General features: G+C 40.1%; 1 protein-coding gene, 1 non-coding gene and 1 gene segment (V, D, J or C); all 3 read left to right on the forward strand.

The window, feature by feature from the left end:
- The first annotated feature begins 1,784 nt into the window (after positions 1–1,784).
- LOC106734470 (T cell receptor alpha variable 12-2-like) lies at positions 1,785–2,469 on the forward strand. The segment is given in 2 exon segments: positions 1,785–1,910; positions 2,111–2,469. Coding segments are annotated over 2 exon segments (408 nt in total).
- A 2,789-nt stretch (positions 2,470–5,258) lies between these two features.
- Positions 5,259–12,193, forward strand: LOC106734471 (uncharacterized). Its single transcript, XM_027770323.1, has 4 exons — positions 5,259–5,284; positions 6,668–6,792; positions 11,551–11,697; positions 11,811–12,193. Exons 1-4 carry the CDS (start codon positions 5,259–5,261, stop codon positions 12,191–12,193), a joined length of 681 nt encoding a protein of 226 aa, XP_027626124.1.
- A 256-nt stretch (positions 12,194–12,449) lies between these two features.
- Positions 12,450–12,580, forward strand: LOC114007123 (small nucleolar RNA SNORA18). Its single transcript, XR_003548762.1, has one exon. It is a non-coding gene; the product is annotated as a small nucleolar RNA SNORA18 (small nucleolar RNA).
- Positions 12,581–21,807: the final 9,227 nt, after the last annotated feature.

Genomic DNA, 21,807 nt, shown 5'->3' on the forward strand with positions numbered 1-21,807 from the left:
CCTAGTACTTTGATATTAATAAGACATACCTAAAGCATTTACTACTGTGGTTAATGAAGGCTGCTTAAAACAAATGGAAGAGAAGGCTGTGGTTTTCCTTCTAAGTTGCCCTAACATTGTCCTTCAGGTATCTAAGGGAGTTCTATGTATCTTTAGGCATGATTAGGTAGAGACATTTTTATTGCACAACTTTGATTCTGTATGAATTCTGTCACTTTTCTAGCACTGAGGTAGCTCCTGGGCTCACCACCACCTTAGACGTAGGAGCCCGTTTGTACTATTATTTTGTTATAAATCTTACAAAGGGGAGTGTTTCTTACAGAGCATGCTCCAGGTCCACGTTCTATTTCAGGTCTTTACATTTGGTTTTCATTAATCTTCCAAATCTATGGTGGCTGCATCTTGTGTTTATTTCACTCCTTCTTTGGTTTTTACATTTACTGAGAAATGGCTGTGGTGATTTGTGTCATGTGCACAGACTCTTGGAGAAGAGTTTCAGCATTCTATTTCCGATGCAGTTGTCCTTGGGACTGGGAAGGGTCTGTCAAGCCCATTTTTGGTAGGTACGAATTACATGGCTCTTGATTGGAAAGGGCTTGTTGCATTGCTGGCCTCAAGGCACCAGTTTCTGCAAGGACGTGACCCAAATTGCGGGATAGAGAAGAAACAGTAATTGTCTGTGCTGGCTTCTCTGTAGAGCCAACTTAGATTCTTGCATAGATTGCTATCAGATAGATCTGCTTTGGTACTTAGCTTGAGATGGGTATGCAGAGAAAGGGACCAGAGAAATAATGTTGGGGGAGTAATTCCTAGATGTCAAGGAAGAGATATACAGAAGATAATAGGGTAATTAAACAATTTAGCAGGTACACTGGGTTTTACTTGGAGTCTAGGTGCTGTAGCTAGTCCATCTCTATTTCACAAACCCAAGTAAGCAGTTTTATTATTTCAACCTAGATGTGTCACTAATGCAAAATGGAATGGAGAATTTCAAGTTCCTCTAAATCTAGGGCTTGTTTAAAAATTTTACCCAAGTTTTGAGTTTCAGTTGTGTTTATTCAACAATATTTTAGGTCATTCTCTTTGGAAGGGATTCTTTAGAGTTATAAGAAATTTCTTTAAAAATACTAAGGGGTGGTAGAGGGCTATCTGAGCTGAGTTCCAGAGGTGTTATGGAGATAGCAAATGCCCAAGAGCTCCTTGAATTACAAGAACCTCCCCCAGATTTCTATAATAGAATAGTTATTACTGATTTTTTTCAGTGGCCATTTGAAAGAACTCCTCCTAGTCAGACAAGAGTTGCTATTTGTTGTGAATTCCATACTCATATATGCACCCCAACACGAACACATATTGATTAGATCAAATGCTCCTTGAGTTACTAATCTAACTAAAGTGTCATATTTTTGATCTCTTTTTTTCCATGCTACAAACACATTTTGCTTCCTAATCTTTGAAATTGGTAGCCAATGTTCATTTATTGTGCATTGTGCATTTGAATGTGGGTTTTTTTGTTTTTTTTTTTGTTTTTTGGGGTTTTTTTTTGGTCATTATTGAGTCCACAAGATGGCAGTGTCTTCACAAAAACCCTGAGGTAAACTTTCAAGTGCTCCTGTGTGGTGGTGGTGTGTATTTGTGTGCATGTGTGTGTGTGAAAGAGAGAGAAAGAGAAAGAGAGAGAGGGAGGAGGGGCTTACTGGTATAGTACACATGAGAAAAGAGATTCTTTTCTCCAATTGGTAGAACAGATTCTTTTTATGACTCCTAAAGCAGAAGAATCATGTGTCTGAACCAGACTCATTTTGTTTGTTGGCTTTGATTTACAATTGGAGTCATCAGTGAACCAGGGCAGAAAAGAAGAATGAACTCCTGGAGAGTTTCCGTAGTGATCCTGTGGTTTCAGTTAAGCTGTGAGTTTTGAGGGTCTCTATGGGAACATGAAGTACAATATTTGGGGTTCTTGTCTATTCTAGGCCTGTGTTTCATGAATGTCTTTTCCCCTCTCACTTAGGAAGGATGGAAAGTCTATGATAAGACAATTTCCATTCTGTGGAGTAAGTATCCATTACCCAACCAATCTACACTGTCTGACCATTGTCTTTTTGCTCAGGGGTGAGGAGCCAGCAGAAGGAGGTGGAGCAGAGCTCTGAGTCCCTCAGTGTTGCAGAAGGAGCCATTGCCTCTCTCAATTGCACCTACAGAGACCGTGCTTCTTCGTCCTTTGCATGGTACAGACAGTATTCCGGGAAAGGCCCTGAAATGCTGATCCTCACATTCTCCAGTGGTGACAAAGAAGAAGGAAGATTTACAATGAAGGTCAATAAGGACAGCCTCTATGTTTCCCTGATCATCAAGGATTCTCAGCCGCGTGACTCAGCCACCTACTTCTGTGCAGTGGACACACAGCACTCCCCAGGCACCTGCAGCCTGTACCCAAACCTGCTGGGGCTCCAGGAAAGCCTTCTATAGGGCTCTGCTTCAGGGCAGAGAAATTCTGCTTGGTCTTCAGATTAAAAAGAGAAATCAAAAGTAATAATATGAAGGGTTTGATTGATTAGGGGAGTATTTTTGTAGTTGTGAAAACAATTGATCTTGAGAGAAATTAATGAACAATATGGGTCTGATTGAAATTCTTTGCCTTTACTTTCCACTTCAGTTTTAATTTTTTTTCAAGATATGCTTGGCTATAATAAGGCAGACATATTAAATATGTATGACTTGGTGAGCTTGAAGGTAGGCATACACCTGTGAAATCACCTCCACAACCTATGCCATAAACACCTCGAAAAATGTTCTCCCTTCCTCCCTCCCATTTGTTTACTGAACTATGACTGTCAGGTAGAAATGTGTCAATATCTTACATAGACATAATTTTAAAGAATTATTTATTGTATTTATTCATTCATTCATTTTAACTTTGACCTGAGGGAGAGACACACACAGACACATGTTGGGAGGTGGGTAATGAAAAAGCAAGCAACCAGGTCTGGGACTTAAATCATGGTCAGCCATGTGTTCAGTGCATTAACCACCATGCCTTGGCACCTGCAGGTCCCCTCATTTTTTTTTTTTTTTTTAGAGAGAGAGATTTTTGCTATAGGGCATGTGCACTCTTTGGTGACACAGAGAGAAACAGAGAGACAGAAAGTTAGAAATCACTACCCAGGGGGATAGGTACACCACAGTCTCTTCTCCATTCTCCTCTCAGGATTTTGGACACACTGGCTTGCATGTAGTAGCCGTCCCTCAGCCTGCGAACTTCTCCTGGCCGACTATGTCCTACACGTTGAACTTGGTAGGCTTCTATTGGTGTGGAAGACGAGCGGGTGGACCTCCACACCCAGGGTGGCTACATACTTCTCCAACTTCCCAGCCAGGTGATGCTTCATGAATGTGGCCTTCCCGGTGCCACCATCACCAACAAACACCAGTATAAACTGGACCTGGGGCTCTCCCTGCATGGCCATGGTGTCTTCCAGAAGTGTCTCCACGCCCATCCAACTGAGCTGGAAAGATCTTGGATGTACATTATTCTTAATGCAGTATTGAAAATCTAAAACCTGTCTAGTGGTAATCTTTCTTTGAAAATGATTACCGTGATTTCCACATCAAAAATTTAAGGTAACTGACCCATAAAAAGATGTCATATACAGTAGATAAAAGTACTAAAAACTCTTAGGTATTTAAATTTTAAGTCATACTAATTTATGATATAAAATGATAAACATAACAAATATTCCCAATCTTTCAAGGCACATTAATAAAAGAATTAATAAAATAGACCCCTATTACCAAGTTCACAGTATTAATGATTACATTAATTCTGACAGGGATATCCAAACTAGAGAACGTATTTTTCTTAGCACTTTTTATTTTATTTTACTTATTTATTATTATTATTTTAAAATTTTGCTATAGGGCATGTGTACTCATGAGAGAGAGAGAGAGAAAGAGAGAGAGAGAGAGAGAGAGAACAAGCTGCCAGGTCTGGGACTCAAATCACAGCCATATAGGAGTCCAACACCTTAACTACCATGCCACCTGCTGGCCTCCTAGGGATCATTTTTATTCACTCTGAGACAATTATACAAAAATAAATCTTTAAAATATTATGTAGATCTGATTATTATTTCAAATTGTCATTTGTGGTTTCATTTACAAGCTAGCATAAAAAGAAAAACCTTCCAGCCCAGCCTTTGTGGTGCAGTTGGTAGCGTACCAGTATATAGAGATGGAAGCCACATGCTAACTGTGGTTTGAGTCCCTAGTCTGGTTTCCTGGGGTATGTGTGTGGTTTCCTGGATCTTGGCAGACTGGATGACTAGAGCAATAGGATTGTTACAAGGTCAGGTCCTATGGAGAGTTCCTGTCTCTCATGCATGCACCACATGTGCTCTGTCATGAACAACAATAAGAAAAACTTTAAAAAAGAAAAAAAAGGGTAAGAAAGAGGGAAGACCCTGCTCCTTTAAATATAAAATTGTAGCTCCTTGCTTCTTACCACTGGTTGTGCCAGTTCACATCCTCTCTCTTTGTGCCTTGTGGTCATTCCTTGAAAAACTGAAGAAATCAAAGACTTTCTAGATCAAGAAAAATGAAGATTATGTGAAGTTTTAAGTTGCTGCAGCAGATGCCTTTATACCTTGGCCATCACGGAGAAAGAGAAGGCAGAGACACTAAGCTGTCCCTGCCCCCAGGTTTGGAAGTCAAAGAGCTGAAATGAACCAGACACACTGATTTGAGCAGCACTAAAATTTTAATAATTAAAATGAAAAGTTTACACATAAAGAAGTTAATGACCCTTTAACATCTCATAATTTTTGGTGGAAAAAATTATGAAGGAGATCATACTGCTTCTCAAAAATATTTAGTTACCTAAATTTGCCTTTAAAAATAAGATGAGGTGAAGGGACCAGCAGTTAGCATAATGGCTATGTCCCTGGACTCCCACGTAATCGACTGCAGTTCAAGTCCCGGACCCGGTGCCTTAAATTCACACTGGGCACATGTGCATGTGTGCCCAAGATACCAAGAGGAGAATGGGGGAGAAAGGATTGTGGCATGGCCATCCTCCCTGGGGGGTGACTTCTCGCTTTCTGTCTCTCTGTCTCTCTCTTTCTGTCTGGCGAGCGCATGCGCCCTATAGCAAAAACCTTTCTAAAAAAAATAATAAGATGAGGTGAAAGTCTTGCCTTATTATAAACCTATTTCTACAGTTACTGAAATGTACATTTAAAAATGGTTGTAAAAGAATTTCCATGAACCAAAGAAAAGGGGGCAAATGGTACGTGTTCAAAGGCATTATTCTTTCCCTTCTGTTGTATCAAGGTCTCATATTATTTTTAGTTTCTTTGACTACTGACATTCTTCAGCTTCTTCATTGTGTGCACCTCTTCCAGTTTTATTTTATTTTTGTATCCCTTTTCATTTTTGTTTGGAGTTCAACAAATTATTGCCTTCTTATACATTTTATGACCTTTGCTTTCACTTAAGTTCATATTTTTCAGAAAAGATTTTTTAGTTTAATTTTGCTGTAAGTTGCATGCACTCACTGGAGAGAGACAGAGAATGAGAGGGAAAGTAAGAGAACACCCACCTCCCCAGGGGAGGTGACCTCCCTATAGTCCCTTCTCCCTTCATTCTCCTCTTGGGATTTTGGGCATGCACATACACGCACCTGGCTTGTTTTTCAAGCCACTGTGTCTAGGACTTAAACTGCACAGTCAGTCATGTGGAATCCAGCCACCTTAACCACCATGACACCTGGGTGGCCTGGATTTTTTTTTTTCATTATTATTGTTGTAGCACTTTACGTGATAACTATTATCTTAACAAACATTAGAAGTACCATTCAATATTGTTAACAATAGGCACAATGTTGTACAGCGGATTCATTGATCTTGTGTAACTAAAAGTTTTTTGCCCCTTGCCCATATCTCCACATTTCCCCTTTCTTCTGGACCCTGGAAACTATTCTAGTCTCTTCTTTTATATGTTTTATAATTTTGATTACCTTATTTTTGTAAAAGTGGAATCATATAGTATTTGTTCTATAATGAGCTTCTTTCAATTAGCATAATGTCCTCACAGTTTTTCCATGTTGTCATACTTGACAGGATTTTTGTTTTACAATTATTTTTTAAATTTAGCTTTATTAATTTTATTTTAATTTGGCCCGAGAGGGACAGAGTGAGAGAGATGAGGGGGGTGGGGTAGGAAGCAAGCCTTCAGGCCCAGGACTCAAACCACAGTCGGCTATGTGGGAGTCCTGTGCCCTTAACTACCACACCACCTGCTGGCCCCAGGATATTCTTCTTTTTTAAGGTTGAATAGTATCTCATGGTGTGCATGCATATGTCTCTGCCCTATTTTCTTTACCCTTTTGCCTTTTGTTGGACATTTAGGTGGTTTCCACATCTTGGACATGTAATGCTGCAATGGGCATGGGAAAGAAAATATTTCTTTGCGATCTTAATACTAATTCTTTTAGATAAATATCCAGAAGTAGGATTGCTAGATCACATGGTAATCTATATTTAATTTTTTGAAAAAACTCCATAAAGTTTTCTGTGGTGGCTGCAGAATTTTCATTCTCACCAACAATGTAAAAATGTTCCACTTTCTCCATATCCTCACCAACATTTGTTGTCTTATTTTTTTATAATAGTCATCCTGACAAGTATGAGGCAGTATCTCTTTGTGCTAGCTCATTTCTCTATAATGATTGGAACATTGAGCACTCTCCTTATATGTCTGTCTGCCATTCATATTTATTCTTTGGAAAATGTCTAGGTAAGTCCTTTTTTCTGTTTTTAAGTCCAGGTTATCATTTAAAGATTAAGTTTTTATCAGATGCTTGGCTTGCAAATATTTTCTTTCATCCCATAGGCTGCATTCTTCCTCTGTTGATTATTTTCTTTGCTCTATAAAAGTTATTTAATATGATATAGTTCCACTTGTCTACTTTTAATTTTGATGCTTGGGCTTTTAGTGTCATGTTCAAGAATTAGTCATTGTCAAGACTAGTGGCAAGAAGCTTTTCCTGTAAGTTTTGTTTGGAGTTCAACAAATTATTGCCTTATTATACATTTTAGTTTTAGGTCATATGTTGAAACATCCATTTTGAATTGATATTTGTGTGATGTAAGACAAGAGTCTAATTTGTTTATGTTTTAATTGCTGAAGTGTGCATGCACTTGCCAGAAGAAGAGAGATAGAAAAAGAGAAGAGAGAGAAAGCATCCCTAGTGGGGTGTGGTCATGTTGTAATCCCTTTCTTCCATTTCTCCATTATATCAGGATCATGGGCGCACTTGCACATATGCCTGAAGTGTTTTTCAAGCTCCTGGGGACAGAATTCAAAGGGTGGCCGCCCATGTGGGGTCCGGCTCTTTACGCACAGGGCTTAGCCAATATGCAATGGGAGTGGTTCCAGTCTAATTTCATTCTTTTACATGTGGATATCTAGTTTTTCCAAAACCATTTGTTAAACAGACTATCTTTTCCTTATTATGCATTCTTGATACTCTTGTCAAAGATCAGGTGATTGTATATGGTTGAGTTTATTTCTGGACTTAATTCTGATCCATCGATTTATAAGTCTGTCTTTATGACAGTTCTAGACTGTTGTAATCGCTATACTGTTGTAATACATTTCAGAATAATCAATTGCAGAATTAAAATTGGTCCTTTTCCTGTTTGAGGAAGGTCAAAAATCAATGATAATGGATAGAGAATAAGTCGATACGGTAAGATACAGAAAATTTTAGTTTTTGTCTCTTTATGTAAAAAAATGTTATTGGAATTCTTTTTTTTAAAAGAAAGTTTTGCTTTAGGGTGGGTACAGCTGCTGAAGAGAAAGTTAGAGACAGAGACAATGAGAGGGAATATAAAAAATCACACTGCGGGGGGAGACCACACTGCAATCCCTTCTCCTCTAGTCTCCTCCCAGGATTTTTGGGTATGCATGTACACACACCCAGTATGATTTTCAAGTCACTGGGTCCAGGACTTAAACTGCAGTTAGCCATGTGGGAGTCCAGCTATTTCTTCTGCTGGCCCCACTATTGGGATTTTGATAAGGATTATATTGAAGCTATATATTTTCTTTTGGACATTTTAACAATAACAATTTTTCAACTCATAAATATGGGATATATATCCATTTGTTCGAATCCTTTAATATTTCTTTCATCAATCTTTTGTTGCTTTTAGAGTGCAAGTTTATTACTTCCTTAAGTTTATTTCTGACTTATTCTTTTTCATAGTATTGGAAACAGGGCTGTTTTCCTAATTTTTTTTTTTTTTGGATTGTATGTATAAATGTTAGTGTGTAGAAATGTAATTGATTTCTTTATATTGATTTTTGTGTGTTGCAGCTTTACTGAATTCACTTATTAGTCTTCTAACTTTTCTCATACCTCCATTTGATCCTTAATAAATCCTGTCAGTCATTTCTTCAAAATATGCCCATGATAATGCTATTCTCATGACCTTTACTGCTACCAGTCTGACCCAAGCCACAATAATCTCTTACCAGATTGATTGCAGTCAACCTAACTAACCTTGCTTCTTTTATCTTTTCCTTTCTCCACACAGCTGACAGAGTAATCTCTTTAAAATGTAATGCAGATCATGTCATGTCTGTGCTCATAATTCTCCAATGTCTTACCATCTCTCTCAAATGAAAATCGGCTTCTTTGCTAAGACATGCAAGGCCATCAAGCTTCATGCTACTTCTTTTTTTTCAAGGTTATTGCCATAGGGCATGTCCACTCATCAGAGAGGAGACAGACAGAGAGACTGTGAGAAGAAATGTGAATGTGAGAAATCATCCCAGGGCAGGGTTGAGGGAGCAGGGGATGGCCATGCTGCATTCTTTTGTCCTCCATTCTTTTTCTTTTTTTTTTTTTCTGGAGAGGTTTTTGCTATAGGGCGCGTGCACTCACCAGACAGACAGAGAGAGACATAGAGAGAGAAAGCGAGAAATCACCCCCCAGGGGGGATGGTCACGCTACAATCCCTTCTCCTCCATTCTCCTCTCAGGATCTTGGGCATGCACGCACACATGCCCGGCGTGAGTTCTAAGCCACCGGGTCCGGGACGCAAACCACGGTCGACTACGTGGGAGTCCAGCAACATAGCCATTACATTAACTGCTGGTTCCCTTGTCCTCCATTCTTCTCCTGGGATTTTGAGCATGCACGCGCACACACACACACACACACACACATGAGTTTCAAGCTGCCAGATCCAGGACTCGAATTGCACTTGCCATGTGGGAATCCAGCACCTTAACCACTATACCATGTGCTAGCCCCTCTTTGACTTTGACATCAGCTACTGTCTCCCTGCTTACTCTTTCCAGCCTCATGCCCTGTGACTGTGATGAGGGTGACAGATGTGATTGCTCAGCAGAACTGAGAATAGAATCAGGGACATGATAAAGCTGGAAATTCTAGTAAAAACATCAACGGTACCAATTTATAGCTTTGATTTTTATGACAAAGTCTTTTTTGAGTTGAACTCTGACTTCAAAGTTACTGTAAAGACTTCTATCTTCTCGGGAACCAGCAGTTAGCGTAATGACTATGTCAGTGGACTCCCATGTAGTCGACCGCGGTTCGTGTCCCGGACCCGGTGGCTTCAAACTCACGCCGGGCGCGTGTGCGTGCGTGCCCAAGATCCCGAGAGGAGAATGGAGGAGAAGGGATTGCGGCGTGACCATCCCCCCTGGGGGGTGATTTCTCGCTTTCTGTCTCTATGTCTCTCTCTGTCTGTCTGGCGAGTGCACGCGCCCTACAGTGAAAATCTCTCAAAAAAAAAAAAAAGACTTCTATCTTCTCTTTTACTTCCTTTGAGGGAAAAAAAGAGACAATATAGATAAGGAGAAATGAGAGAAAAAAATGAAAATATCCAGAAAGAGAAGAAAGGCAAGAAAAAAGGAGGGATTAAGAAAAGAAGACATGCAACTGAATTTTAAGGGGAGTAAGTAAGTAATGCATGCAGTGAGGTAGTGTGGAAGCTTTGGGAGGATTTTCCTGTAAATGAATTCTCAATCATTTTTCAAACTACATGTCTTGATATTTTGGATACGGAAACTGGGCCCGTGACCCTGGTAATTTTTAAATACTGTGCTTGACCTGGATGAGGCTCCTATTGCTCCCTCAGCTATCTTCCCCCCTTCTACTTCCCGTGTTTGAATCCTGGATCACTGAAGTAGAGGCCATCCTGGGAGGGCGAGAAGCCCGGGTACCTCTGCCCCTGTTTCAAACTATATGTCTTGATGTGTTGGATATGGAAACTGGGCCCGTGACCTGGTAATTTCTAAATACTGTGCTTGACCTGGATGAGGCTCCTATTGCTCCCTCAGCTATCTTCCCCCCTTCTACTTCCCGTGTTTGAATCCTGGATCACTGAAGTAGAGGCCATCCTGGGAGGGCGAGAAGCCCGGGTACCTCTGCCCCTGTGGTCAGCAGGCAGCCGTCAGTAGGGTCCTGACATCAGCAGTGATGTCAGCATCCTGATGAAAACTGAGGGGGACATCTCTTTGCACCCTGATCCACTGTATTCCTCCTCACTTAAGGAGACAGGACTCACCCTATGCATTACTTTCTTCTCAGCTATTTGAGGATCAGGAGAGGCTTTATTAAGAGAATTGATTTTCTTTTTACAAGTCCACTGATCTCTGCAGGATAGGCTAGCTCTATGACCCATCATTTTCTGCTCTTCCTTCTGGAGTTTTGTGCTGCTTGACTAACCCCAGATTTATATTTGACTCCAGAATGGGATACCTTACTGAGCTTTCTTGGTATAGTTTGCCTGGTGTCCAGAGAAGCTCTTTGGCTCAGGAGAGGAAGTTTTAATCTACCATTTGTCTTCCTAGAGCAAATGTCTTCCTTTGTTTATTTGTATTTTATAACCTGTAGAATTAAAATTGGTCTGTATCCTGTACAAGAAAGGTTAAAATCAATGATAATGGATAGAAAATAAGTCGATATGGCAAGATACAAACATTTTACTAAAATACTTGTGCAGGAGTTTAAATTTATATGAAGTCTGATCCATCAATATTTTCCATCATGCTTAGAAAATCCATGCTCATCCAAAATTTATATAAAGAAAACTTTAACCTTTCTTTTATTTAAAAATGTTAGATGTTATCTCCACTTGGAATTTATTCTGCAGTAGGTGTAAAGACAGGCATTCAAATCTGTTTGTTGGTTTCTAAATGACTCTCCATTCATAACACATTTTAGTGGCCATATCATCTTTTCCCATTTTTATTATAGCTACGTTTTTATGAGTATTGAGCTCTCTATGTGGGACTTCTTGGTAACTTTGTTTTCCAATAAGTATAGCAATATAGTTTGTTTTATTAACTGTGAAAGAAATCCCTTTACATTCTGTCAGAGAATTTGATGGCTTTATGTAGCCTAAGATTATTTGCTGTACTAGATTTGGCCTCTAGAGGGAGATGCCACAAAAATTAAACTCGACACAAAGCCAGAAAGCAACCAAGCCCTCTGAGGAAATGCTTTTTGCTTTGTAGGCTGGGTAAACTCGCCCACCACTCTGTCAGTGTGCTTGTGGCTGCACTGTCTCCAGAAAAGACTTCCAGAAAAGAGCTGCCTGTCTCCTCACAGCTCAGACATGAAGCTCAGCCTTATCTTAGTGCTTGTGGTGGTTTTCAGACTCAGTGAGTATTAACTTTTTCTTCCATCTTTCTATACTTTTCTGATTTAGAATCACTTTAATGAGTCATTATCCTCAGTCTGTAAGACTCTCTCTGACCTAGAATTGGTGTTACAGGAGGATCAAGGGCCCAGACAGTGACTCAGCCGGAGGACCACCTCTCTGTCTTGGAAGGGGACCCCGTGCAGGTGAAGTGCAACTACTCCTATTCTGGGAGTCCTGTGCTCTTCTGGTATGTGCAGTACCCAAACACGGGTCTCCAGTTACTCCTGAAGCACATCTCAGGAGAAAGCACCAAGGGCTTCACGGCTCATCTTAACAAGGGAGAGGCGTCCTTCCATCTGAAGAAATCAACAGCTCAGGAAGAAGACTCGGCCACGTATTACTGTGCTCTGAGTGGCACAGCAGCTGGTTTTGCAAAGGAAGCAGAGCACAAACCCTTTAGGACTTGTAGAGAATGTTTCCTCTATATGGGCACAGATTCTAGCCACCGACATTGAGTTTACCTCTTAAATATAATGCAATATCATCAGTTATCAATTAAGTATATATTTACATCAAAAATGTGTCCAGAAAAATTCTTATTACCTATGCTGCTTAAATTGGTTAACAAATAGTACTTGTATTCATTCTGTCTAGTATTGGGTCACTGGTAAAGTCATGATATGTTTTTCTATGCAAAAGTGTGTCCTGAGTTTTCTGACTACACAATAATACCTGCAATAACTATGTCTGAAATAAAAACTACATAGCACAGTTGAGGTCTATCCCAATGTGGCTTTTCCTGTAGCTGCACATCGTTGAAAACGCCTCATAGAGTAACAGTGTGGTTTGCTTTACTCACAGGACTATTTGTTAATTCTGTGAGAAAGAACTACATTACAGAATAACTAAAAGTATGAAAGATCTCATAATCATTTTCTTATCCAGGTATTAACACATCCCACAGATGATGAGGAACAAGTCTGAACTGATTTCCTGTGTAGAAGGTGTCAATTTGAAAAACAGGCAGATGCAGCCATGCTAGAAGTGGCCCGAAGTCAATTATTTAAAGAAATTGGATCCCAATGTTCCTGGGTGGACAGACTTTGAAGTTACCAATATGTCCATAGTTCTAATGGAGAAAAAGGAAGACATGAAAAAATTGTGGTAGGGCTGACAGGACAACTATGAATTAAGTACCAGTTCTTTTAAAAAGGACTATCTTGACTTGGGCCTTGGAGGAATGAAGGTGGTGGTGTCCATGGTGAGCAGTGAAAGGAATCAGAAATTCAGATATTCCTTAAATAAGAATTTATTGACTCTTAAATAATTTTGCTTATATACATTAAAACAACCCCGGAAAATCAGCATGTATTTTTGTTTTTGGCTTGAAGTTTTTCTAGTGTTTTCTGTGGAAAAAAATAAAAATTTGTTACAATTGGTTAAAAAAAAAAAAACTACATAGCACAGCATAAAAAGCATTCTTTTTTTGGTACAAAGGGACTCTCTGGAATTTGGTGGGGCAGTCCCACCTCTCCAATGTCTTTGCCAGCTCATTCCTCTGTCACATGTGTTCATCACAACATACCTAAGCTCAGGTCCTACAGTACCATGCTGGGGACCAGCGGTTGGTGTAATCGTTATGTCTTTGGACTCCCACATAGTCGATCAAGGTTTTAGTCTTGACCAGGTGGCTTCAAATTTCCACCAGGCCCATGTGCGTGTGTGCCCAAAATCCAGAGAGGAGAATGGAGGAAGATTGCAGCCTGACCCTGATTTCTCGCTTTCTCTCTCTGTCTCTTTCTCTCTCTGTCTCTGTGGAGAACGCAAACACCCTATAGCAAAAGTATCTCTTAAAAAAAAAAGAGCACCATGCTGTTTCATGTCTTATGTTTGCTGACTTTCTACATATAATGCCTTCTTAAAAAAAGCACTTCATAGACTCTTTCTATCTCAGGCAGAGTCCGGTCAGGATGAAAAGCAATATATTAGGTTTTCAGGAAAGTCATGATGTATTTTTGCATAGAAAAATACATCATGACTTTTCCAATGACCCAGTAATAATCTGAACAGATAAAGCTTAATATAAAAATTTATTAAATAGTAATAGGGGATTAACTAATTCTTTTTTTTTTTAAAGGTTTCTGCTATAGGGTGTATACGCTCACTGGAGAGACAGAGAAAGACAGTGAGAGGAAAAGTGAGGACTCCCCTAGGGGGGATGGCCATGCCACAATCCCTTCTCTTCCAATCTCCTCTTGGGACTTTGGACGAAGTCCACACATAGACGCAGGATGAGTTTCAAGCTACTCAACCTGGGACTCGAACTACGGTGAACGAGTAGGAGTCCAGTGCCTTAACCACAGCACCATCTGCTGGCCCAGGATAAACTAATTTTAATGGATAAAAATAATTCTAAAGAATGTAGGAAAAGCACATGTAGGGAGAAACTCTCATCTCTAGAGCTAAGCTGAGTTCCAAAGGAAGGAACAAATTAGGATAAGTATAACCTCCATTCTTCCTAACAGGGCTATGGTTCAGACCTTATTGGGGGTATTAGCTAGAGCACTGAAGGTGAGCAAGAGGTCATTCTTTCGTGTTGATGGGACAGTCTATATCTTTTTTTTTTTATTTTTAATTTGCTATAGGATGCGTGTACTTACTAAAGATAGAAAGACAGGGAGAGTGAGAAAACACTCCTCATGGGAGGATGGCCATGATGCAATTCTTTCTATTCCATTCTCCTCTTGGAATTTTGGGCACACACATGTGCCCAGCATGTTTTTTAAGTTGCCTGCTTTGGGACTTGAACCACGTATTTGGCCATGTGGGATCCAGACACCTTAACCATCATGCCTCTGGCTGGCCTGGAACAGTCTGTATCTTGATTATAGTGGTGATTATATGAGGTAAAAATTGCACAGGACTACCCACAGACACACACACACACACACACACACACACACAGAAAGAAAAGCATGTGAAAATGGTGAAAGCTGAATAAAATCCATAGTCTAATTAATGGCATTGGAACAGTGTCAACTTCCTTGTTTGCACATTGTAATACAGTTATATAAAATGTCACGAGCAGAAGCAGCTATGTGAAGAGTGCATAGGAATCTGTAACTATTTCAGAAACTTCCTTTGTGTCTATAATTTAGAAATAAATAGTATGAAAGTTGAATTCTTTACTATCTTTTCCCATCTCTTTTAAACAATTTTTTTTCCATGAGAAAGAGAGGGACAAAGAGAGAGAGAAAGAGAGGAGTGTTCTCCCAGGCTCCTCACACTGTGTCCCACCCATTTCTTAATCAAAGGCATGCTTGCATGTGTCTGGTGTGCTCAGGGAGGTCCCAGGATGTGACCCCAGGGCCTTTTCCATGTGGTTCCAGTTGTATTATCGCTAAGATAAGATACCCTATCACTGCTTATGTTATCAGGAAAATTATCAAAAGTTGGGTAGATATCAAGCCCATGGTAGTGGATGCAAATTTTCCAAAGTTACCATTTTCACTTGAAAACTCAAGTATCGTAATGGGCAATGTACACTGTCAGTTGTTCTTGCAATGGCAGGCCCATTTCTTTCACTTCCAAGACCGTATTTGCCATCTTCCCAAGTCTGCTGTCCTGCCACTTGTGCATTCAAGTAACAATGGAGTTTCATAAGAGAGCAGCTAGTTCCCAATCCCAGCCCGAACAGCGCTGCTGTGCTTTCCTTGAGACAAATGCACTCAGTATATCGTGGGTGTTCTTCAACTGTACCTTTTATTTTATCACTAGGAATATTAAAAGCTACATATACTCAAGGGCCAAGATAATTCAAATATTTCTTACTTCTTCATTAAGTAAAACTGTTTCTTTTGCAGGTGTGTGGTGGTGATAAGAACAAACCGTGACTACCAGCACGTGTTGGTGTCATCGATCTCACTTGGATTAAGATGCCAGCAATTGCTTCTGCTCCATCGGGATGAATGTCTCCACGGTGAAAACCCCAAATAATATCTTCTTGTTATTTTGAAAATAGCGTTCACCTCGAAGACTACCTGAAAGACCCTCAGACCCTTCAGTGAGCCACAGATGCATTTCAGATGTGCTATTCTGGCACTCAACCTGATTCTCTCTCTGGAGGGTAATTGCCATTTTCATTGTTTAACTAAGAACTTGTAGAACTTTACCACTTATTTAGGGCAAATAAATAATTCAGTGTCAGATGGAAAAGACTGAACAAATGTCTTACAAGTTTGGAGGTGGGAGGCCACATTAACACACAGCTCTGTCCTGGCAATATTTGTTAATTCTATACAAAAAAGGGAATAATTCTCAAAACTTTCAGATAGGAAGGAAAAAATGTTACATCTCCAGATTACATTGTTTTCTAAAAGGTTATACGGAAAATCAATTTTTTTTCCTTTGTGAGTGGGAGGAAGGGAGAGATTTAAATAATTTTGTTAGGGTCCCACCATGCCATGCTCCTCCTACCCCAGACTTCCAATTAGCTAGGATTACAGGCACATGCACGTGTGCCTGGCTGAACTGTGTGTTCGGATTGGCCTGGGAGCTGAGCCAGGGCCTCCTATGAGGCTCCAGTCTCGTAAGTCACGGTGCAGTTGTGTACCACCATAGCCGGGCCAAAGATACACTTTTGAATGCCCTTTTGCTTGAATATTTCTTTATTTTTCTGGTTAGTATTCCATTAAATTAAAAAATTTATTTTTCATGTGGTACAAACTTTCAAAATTTACAGTTTCTTATTATTATTAATTAAGATTGATTGTGCAGCAGTAATGCCATTAGACCCACATGGGAAGGTCCTCAGGTCACCTCCTGAGCCTCCATGTTAGGTGTTAAGCGTGCCTGTCCGTGGTAAGGGATGACTGAGGCTGGGAGTAGGTCATGGTGTGAAGACCCTGTGGAGGTGGCTCTCCGTCCAAAGAAAAAAAAATTAAAGTTTAAAAAAGCAAAAAGATGAATTTTTATTAATTTATAACATACATAATTCAACTTTATTTTAGATTTCTTATAAAAGCTTTTCAATTTTCTTAATTTGCTTATGTTTCTTCCCAGATATTTAAATATTGTTGGTGTTATGAATAGAATCTTTCTTTTTCAGTCTTTTATGAATAGAATCTTTTTTTGCTTTTTCTTGACAAAGTTATTGTCAGAGATCGTTTAAAATGTGTATGATCTTATCTTTTGCCTTAATTAAAAAATAAATGTCAGTTGTTTTTGACTATTGGTTATAGCATTTGCAATGGTTTTGAATAGATATGCTTTATTTTGTAACAAGACTAAATATTTTAATTAATCAAGAATTTGTATAAGAAAAAGATTTAGACGTTTGTTGACTATTTTTGGTTATCTTACAGTATATATGGATTTTTTAACTGATTAATTATATTAACAAATTATTTTATGACTGTCTCCTTCTGGAGTTGGAGGGATGCATTTTATCTGTCATAAGTACCCTTTTTCTTCTTTCATTCACTTTTTGAATGGTGAATAGATTTTCACGTTTCAGATTTCAAAAGGTACAATGAATAGTTTCCCTTTCTTCCCAGTTAGCAACCTCATGGTTCTCCTCCCCAGAGAAGAACAATGTCTCTGGCTACTTTTTGCATATATAGGCAAACACTTATAATTATTAAGAGAACTAGATTTTTCTCTTTATTGTGAGACACTTAAATTCTTAGAGCCAGGAGGCATCTTTTGACCAGTATTGTAAATTTTTGCATAGACCTTTCAAAACTGTCTAGCAGAGAGCAGAAAAATCAAAATGTTAGCTTTTTAAAATAATATCAATGCTGGGGCCAGCAGGTAGCATGGTGGTTAAGAGCTCTGGACTCTCACATGACTGACTGTGGTTCAAGTCCCAGGTCTGGTGGCTTGCGCTCTTTACTTTTCAGCTCTCTCTCTCTTGCTCTGTTCCTATCTGTTCAAATTAAAATTAATAAAGTTAAATAAAACAATAATTTTTAAAAAATAATATTGATTCCTTGCTCAAAAAGCATCCAGACGTTGGGATCAGCAGGTGGCGTAGTAGTTACATGGCTAACTGTGGTTTGAGTCTTGAACTAACCCATGGCTTGAAACTCTCATTGGGTGCATGTGTGTGTGTGTGTGTGTGTGTGTGTGCCCAAAATCCAGAGAGGAGACTGGAGAAGCGATTGTGGCATGTCTCTCCCCTTAGGGGGTGATATCTCACTTTCTGACTCTCTGTCTCTCTCTGTCTCTCTGGTAAGCACACATACCCAGTAGCAAAAAACTCTTAAAAAAAAAAAAAAGTAAAAAGCTTCCAGACTTCTTAGTTTCCTGCTTTCAAATATCCAGATTTATTATGGCAATCATTCAGTACAAATCTAGGTTTCCCTAGATTCCTCTCCTGGCACCCCGTTATCCATACGTTGCTCTAGTCAATTATCTCCTCCTTTCCTCCCCTTCCTTCCTTTCCCTTTTCTCCAGTTCTCCCTCTATTTTAAGATACAGATTTTTTTAAAAAAATTTATTGTGTTGTCAAGAAAGTCATGATGAAAAATGCACCATGACTCTCCCAACAACCTAATATAAAATACTCAAGAGGACTTTTATCATTCTTTTTCTTTTCTTAGGGTATTTTTTTTTTTTTTTTTTTTTTGCGTTAGGGCCACGTGCTCACCAGAGAGATAGACAGAAACAGAGAAACGGAAAGTGAGAAATCACCCCCTAGGGGGTATGGCCATGCCATAATCCCTTCTCCTCTATTCTCCTATTGGGATTTTGGTCACACACGCTCATGTGCCCGGCATGAGTTTTAAGCCATCTGGCCCAGTGTTGTCACCATTACACCATATTCTGTCCCCTTGTCATTCTTTACAACTGTTCAGCAATAAACCCATTATTTTATAATAATGATTTTTGGGTAAGTGTCAGGCCTTGTTCTAAATGGCATTTTATTCCATCATTAGCATTTAGAAACTCTAAAAAGGTAGTATTATCATTAGCTAATATCCATATTTTCAGTCAAGAGACCACAAGCACAGAGGACAGAAACAGCTACTAAATGGGTAGATCCAAACTCGACCTTCCTGGTAGGATGACAAAGCTTATTCTCAGCTGGATCCTGCCTCTGCCATAGAAACTGAAAAGACTAGATAGTCCTTGCTTCAGGCTGAATTTTGTCTATATAAATTTATATGCGTAAGCCAGAACACTCAATACTCCAGAATGTGACTGTATTTGAAGATAGTCTTTAAAGAGGTGATCAAGTTAAAGATGTCGTTAGGGTGGGTCCTACTTCAGTGTGAATGGTGTCCTTGTAAGAAGAGAATTTAGGACAAACACACACAGCTACATGCCATGTGGGGACTCAGTGAGAAGATGGCCATGGGCAAGCCATAGAGAGAGGGGTCAGAAAAAACAAAACCTGCTGACACCTTGACCTTGGAGTTCTAGGCTCCAGAACTGTGAGAAAGTGATGTTCTGTTTAAGCTACTCAATCTGTGACATTTTCTTATGGCGGCTAAAGCAAATAAATATACTATATCTATTCATCTGTCAAGGTAGATGTGGCTATATGACGTGGGCACCAAGAATTAGATGCATTATTCTCAAAGATTTTTTTTAAATGGTAAAAGCATGTGGACAACAGGAAAGGAGAGAGAAAGAGAGAGAAGGAGGAGAAATGGGGGGGGGGAGAGGAGAGAGAGAGAAACCCTTATAGGGCTCCTCACACTATGGTCCCTTTATGCGGCCCTCTTCAGAATCCTGGATGCCCACATGCATGTTCCTTGTGGATTCTCAAGCTGACCAGGAAATCAGAACCTGCTATTGGCTTTCAGTCTTACAGGGCACTTTCCTTAACACTGTGTCATGGAGACGGGGCCCAGTCTCAGACCTTAACTCAGGGTTTCCTTTTGTGAAAAAGGAAGATTAGGAGTTTCCTTTTGGGGAGTGGTGTAATTGCAACAAGATGGAGATGACAGTTTGCTAGGCAGCGGGGCAGTGGACTTGCAGCTTCCTTGTCCCCTAAGAGCAGTCTTGCAGGCCCAACCTCCAATGTCTGGAGCTCAGAAGAGTAATGGTGGGATAGTCACGGGAATGGCTGTGCAGAGTGATTTTCTGCATTGCTCCTGACTCCATCATCTGTATTATCTGAGTCCAATTTTCTGACCCTTTTGGAGATTCCAAGGAAAACTAAATCTTTATTATTTCCCATTCAGCTTGTTTTACTTAATTTAGTTATTTCTGTTGTTCATCAAGAAGGATCCTGATTTGTTTATAATCTCATTCCAAATTAAGCAAATTAAAACAAAACAAAACAAAACAAAAACCAGAAAGCTCATCATTACAATATAAGAGCTTGCAATAACTACAAAACCTAGCAGTATTTTGCCGAGGTATTCTGTAAACATTGGGTTCCAACGTTCTTTCTTCATGGAGTTCTTACCGGAAACCAACTGTGTCTGTTTTTGCTCTAAGCTTGAGCTAGAGGTCAGCAAAGGTGGAGAGTGAAATAGCTTTGTAATTTCTCCGGAATTAGCTCCACCTCTCTAGAGCACAGTCTGTGGACAGGATGCTGCTGCCGCCACCAGAGGGCAGTGTCTCTCTCTTCTTCGACTCCCTTGGTTTGAAATGAGCATGCGCTGTGCAAAACTAAGCCAAGGTCTGAGCTTGCGTCTGACTGGCCAGGTGAGAAACCTCAGACTCTGGGCACACAGGCAGTGAAGAGAGCTACCTTTTCTGATTGAGGAACCTGGCTCTAGTGCAGGCCCCAGAGCTGAGTGTCTGTGATCCCAATAAGCAAAAAGAATGGAAATACTCCTGGGAGGGCCTTTTGTGATTCTGTGTCTTCTGCTGGCCAGTGAGTTGGGGCTCAGGGTAATGGGAACAGAGGGACCAAAGTTCAGAGCCCACGTAAGGGAGGGATAAAGTCTTGCTAATTTGGAAATGAAATGATTGACTCTTTCTTTGGCCTGTGTCTGCCTAGGCGTGAGCGGCCAAGGAAGACAAGAGAATCCTCAGGGCCTGGGCATCCGGGAGGGGGAAAATGTTGCTATGAACTGCAGTTATAAAGCCAGTGTATAAACAGGATTCGGGTAGAGGCCTTGCTCTAATTCTAATACGTTCAATTTGAAAGAGAGAAACACAGTGGAAGGCTGAGAGCCACGCTCGACACTGCCATTGAGAGCAGCTCCTTGTGCATCATGGCCGCCCGAGGTTCAGACTCTGCTGCTTCCCTCTGCACTGTGGATGCACAGCGTTCACCAGGCACCTGCAGTCCGGTACAAACCCTGCCAGAGCTGCTGCTTAGAGGCCTAAAAGCGGGGTGGGGTTATGTTGTCCCACAAAAGAGAGTCTACAGATAGAGTCCTTTCAAAATTTTGATCTTGCCAATCCTGGCTCAGTGTCAATGTGGCAGGATTTCCTCACTTGGAGTAAAGGATTTGGATCAATGAGCCCAAATGGACCTTCGAGCTCTAATTTATCAGGAACAATAATAACGTCTGGGTACGTGCAGGAGATGAGGAAGGACTGCTCCGTGGTAGGGGGTTTCAGCTCTCCCACGTGCAGCCCTGCTTTCAAGGCCTAGGTAGATCTTTGAGGTTTCTGAGATGATTATAACATTCTTCCAGTTCCTGCATGGAAAGAGCAGATTTACCAGGAATTAGCATTCAAGGAATATTGGAACTCATTTAACCAAACTCTTCACTTTACAGCTGAGGAACGGAATCACTGCGTTATGAGAGAGACAAAGATCTCAATCTTTGGAGTAATAAAGACAAAGATCTGAACATGACTGCTGTTTACTAATTATGTGATTTCAAAGCCTCGATTTCTCCATTAGTAAAGCAGGAACTCATAAGAAAGTCATAATTTTTCCCCACCCAAGGGATAAATGTATGTTCTCCATTCTCCATTACGAGATCATGGGATGCTGTGTTTTGAAAGCAGACACTCCTATTATTAAATACGTAAGTTTTCCACCCATTTATTCTTCCTTCTTTAGATTAATAAATGTTGACTATAGTTTTCTTGATGCAGCTTTAATACATCTGAAAATGTGTTTGTGGAGCAAAGTAGAGCAGTTGTGCTGATGGGCATACTTTAGTGAGTTCTCACTTTCCCTTTCTCTGTTTCTTTCTGTCTCTCTCTGGCA

The sequence above is a fragment of the Tupaia chinensis genome, unplaced genomic scaffold (genome assembly GCF_000334495.1).
Source record: "Tupaia chinensis unplaced genomic scaffold, TupChi_1.0 Scaffold000126_2, whole genome shotgun sequence".
NCBI lineage: Eukaryota > Metazoa > Chordata > Mammalia > Scandentia > Tupaiidae > Tupaia > Tupaia belangeri.

Excerpts from the sequence above, each read along its gene's own strand:
- LOC106734471 (XM_027770323.1), top strand. The coding sequence starts at position 5,259 with ATGAACCAAAGAAAAGGGGGCAAATG. Across the intron at positions 5,285-6,667 it reads CAAAGAAAAGGGGGCAAATG|TCATCCTGACAAGTATGAGG; the intron begins GTACGTGTTCAA and ends TTTTTATAATAG. Across the intron at positions 11,698-11,810 it reads TGTGGTGGTTTTCAGACTCA|GAGGATCAAGGGCCCAGACA; the intron begins GTGAGTATTAAC and ends TTGGTGTTACAG.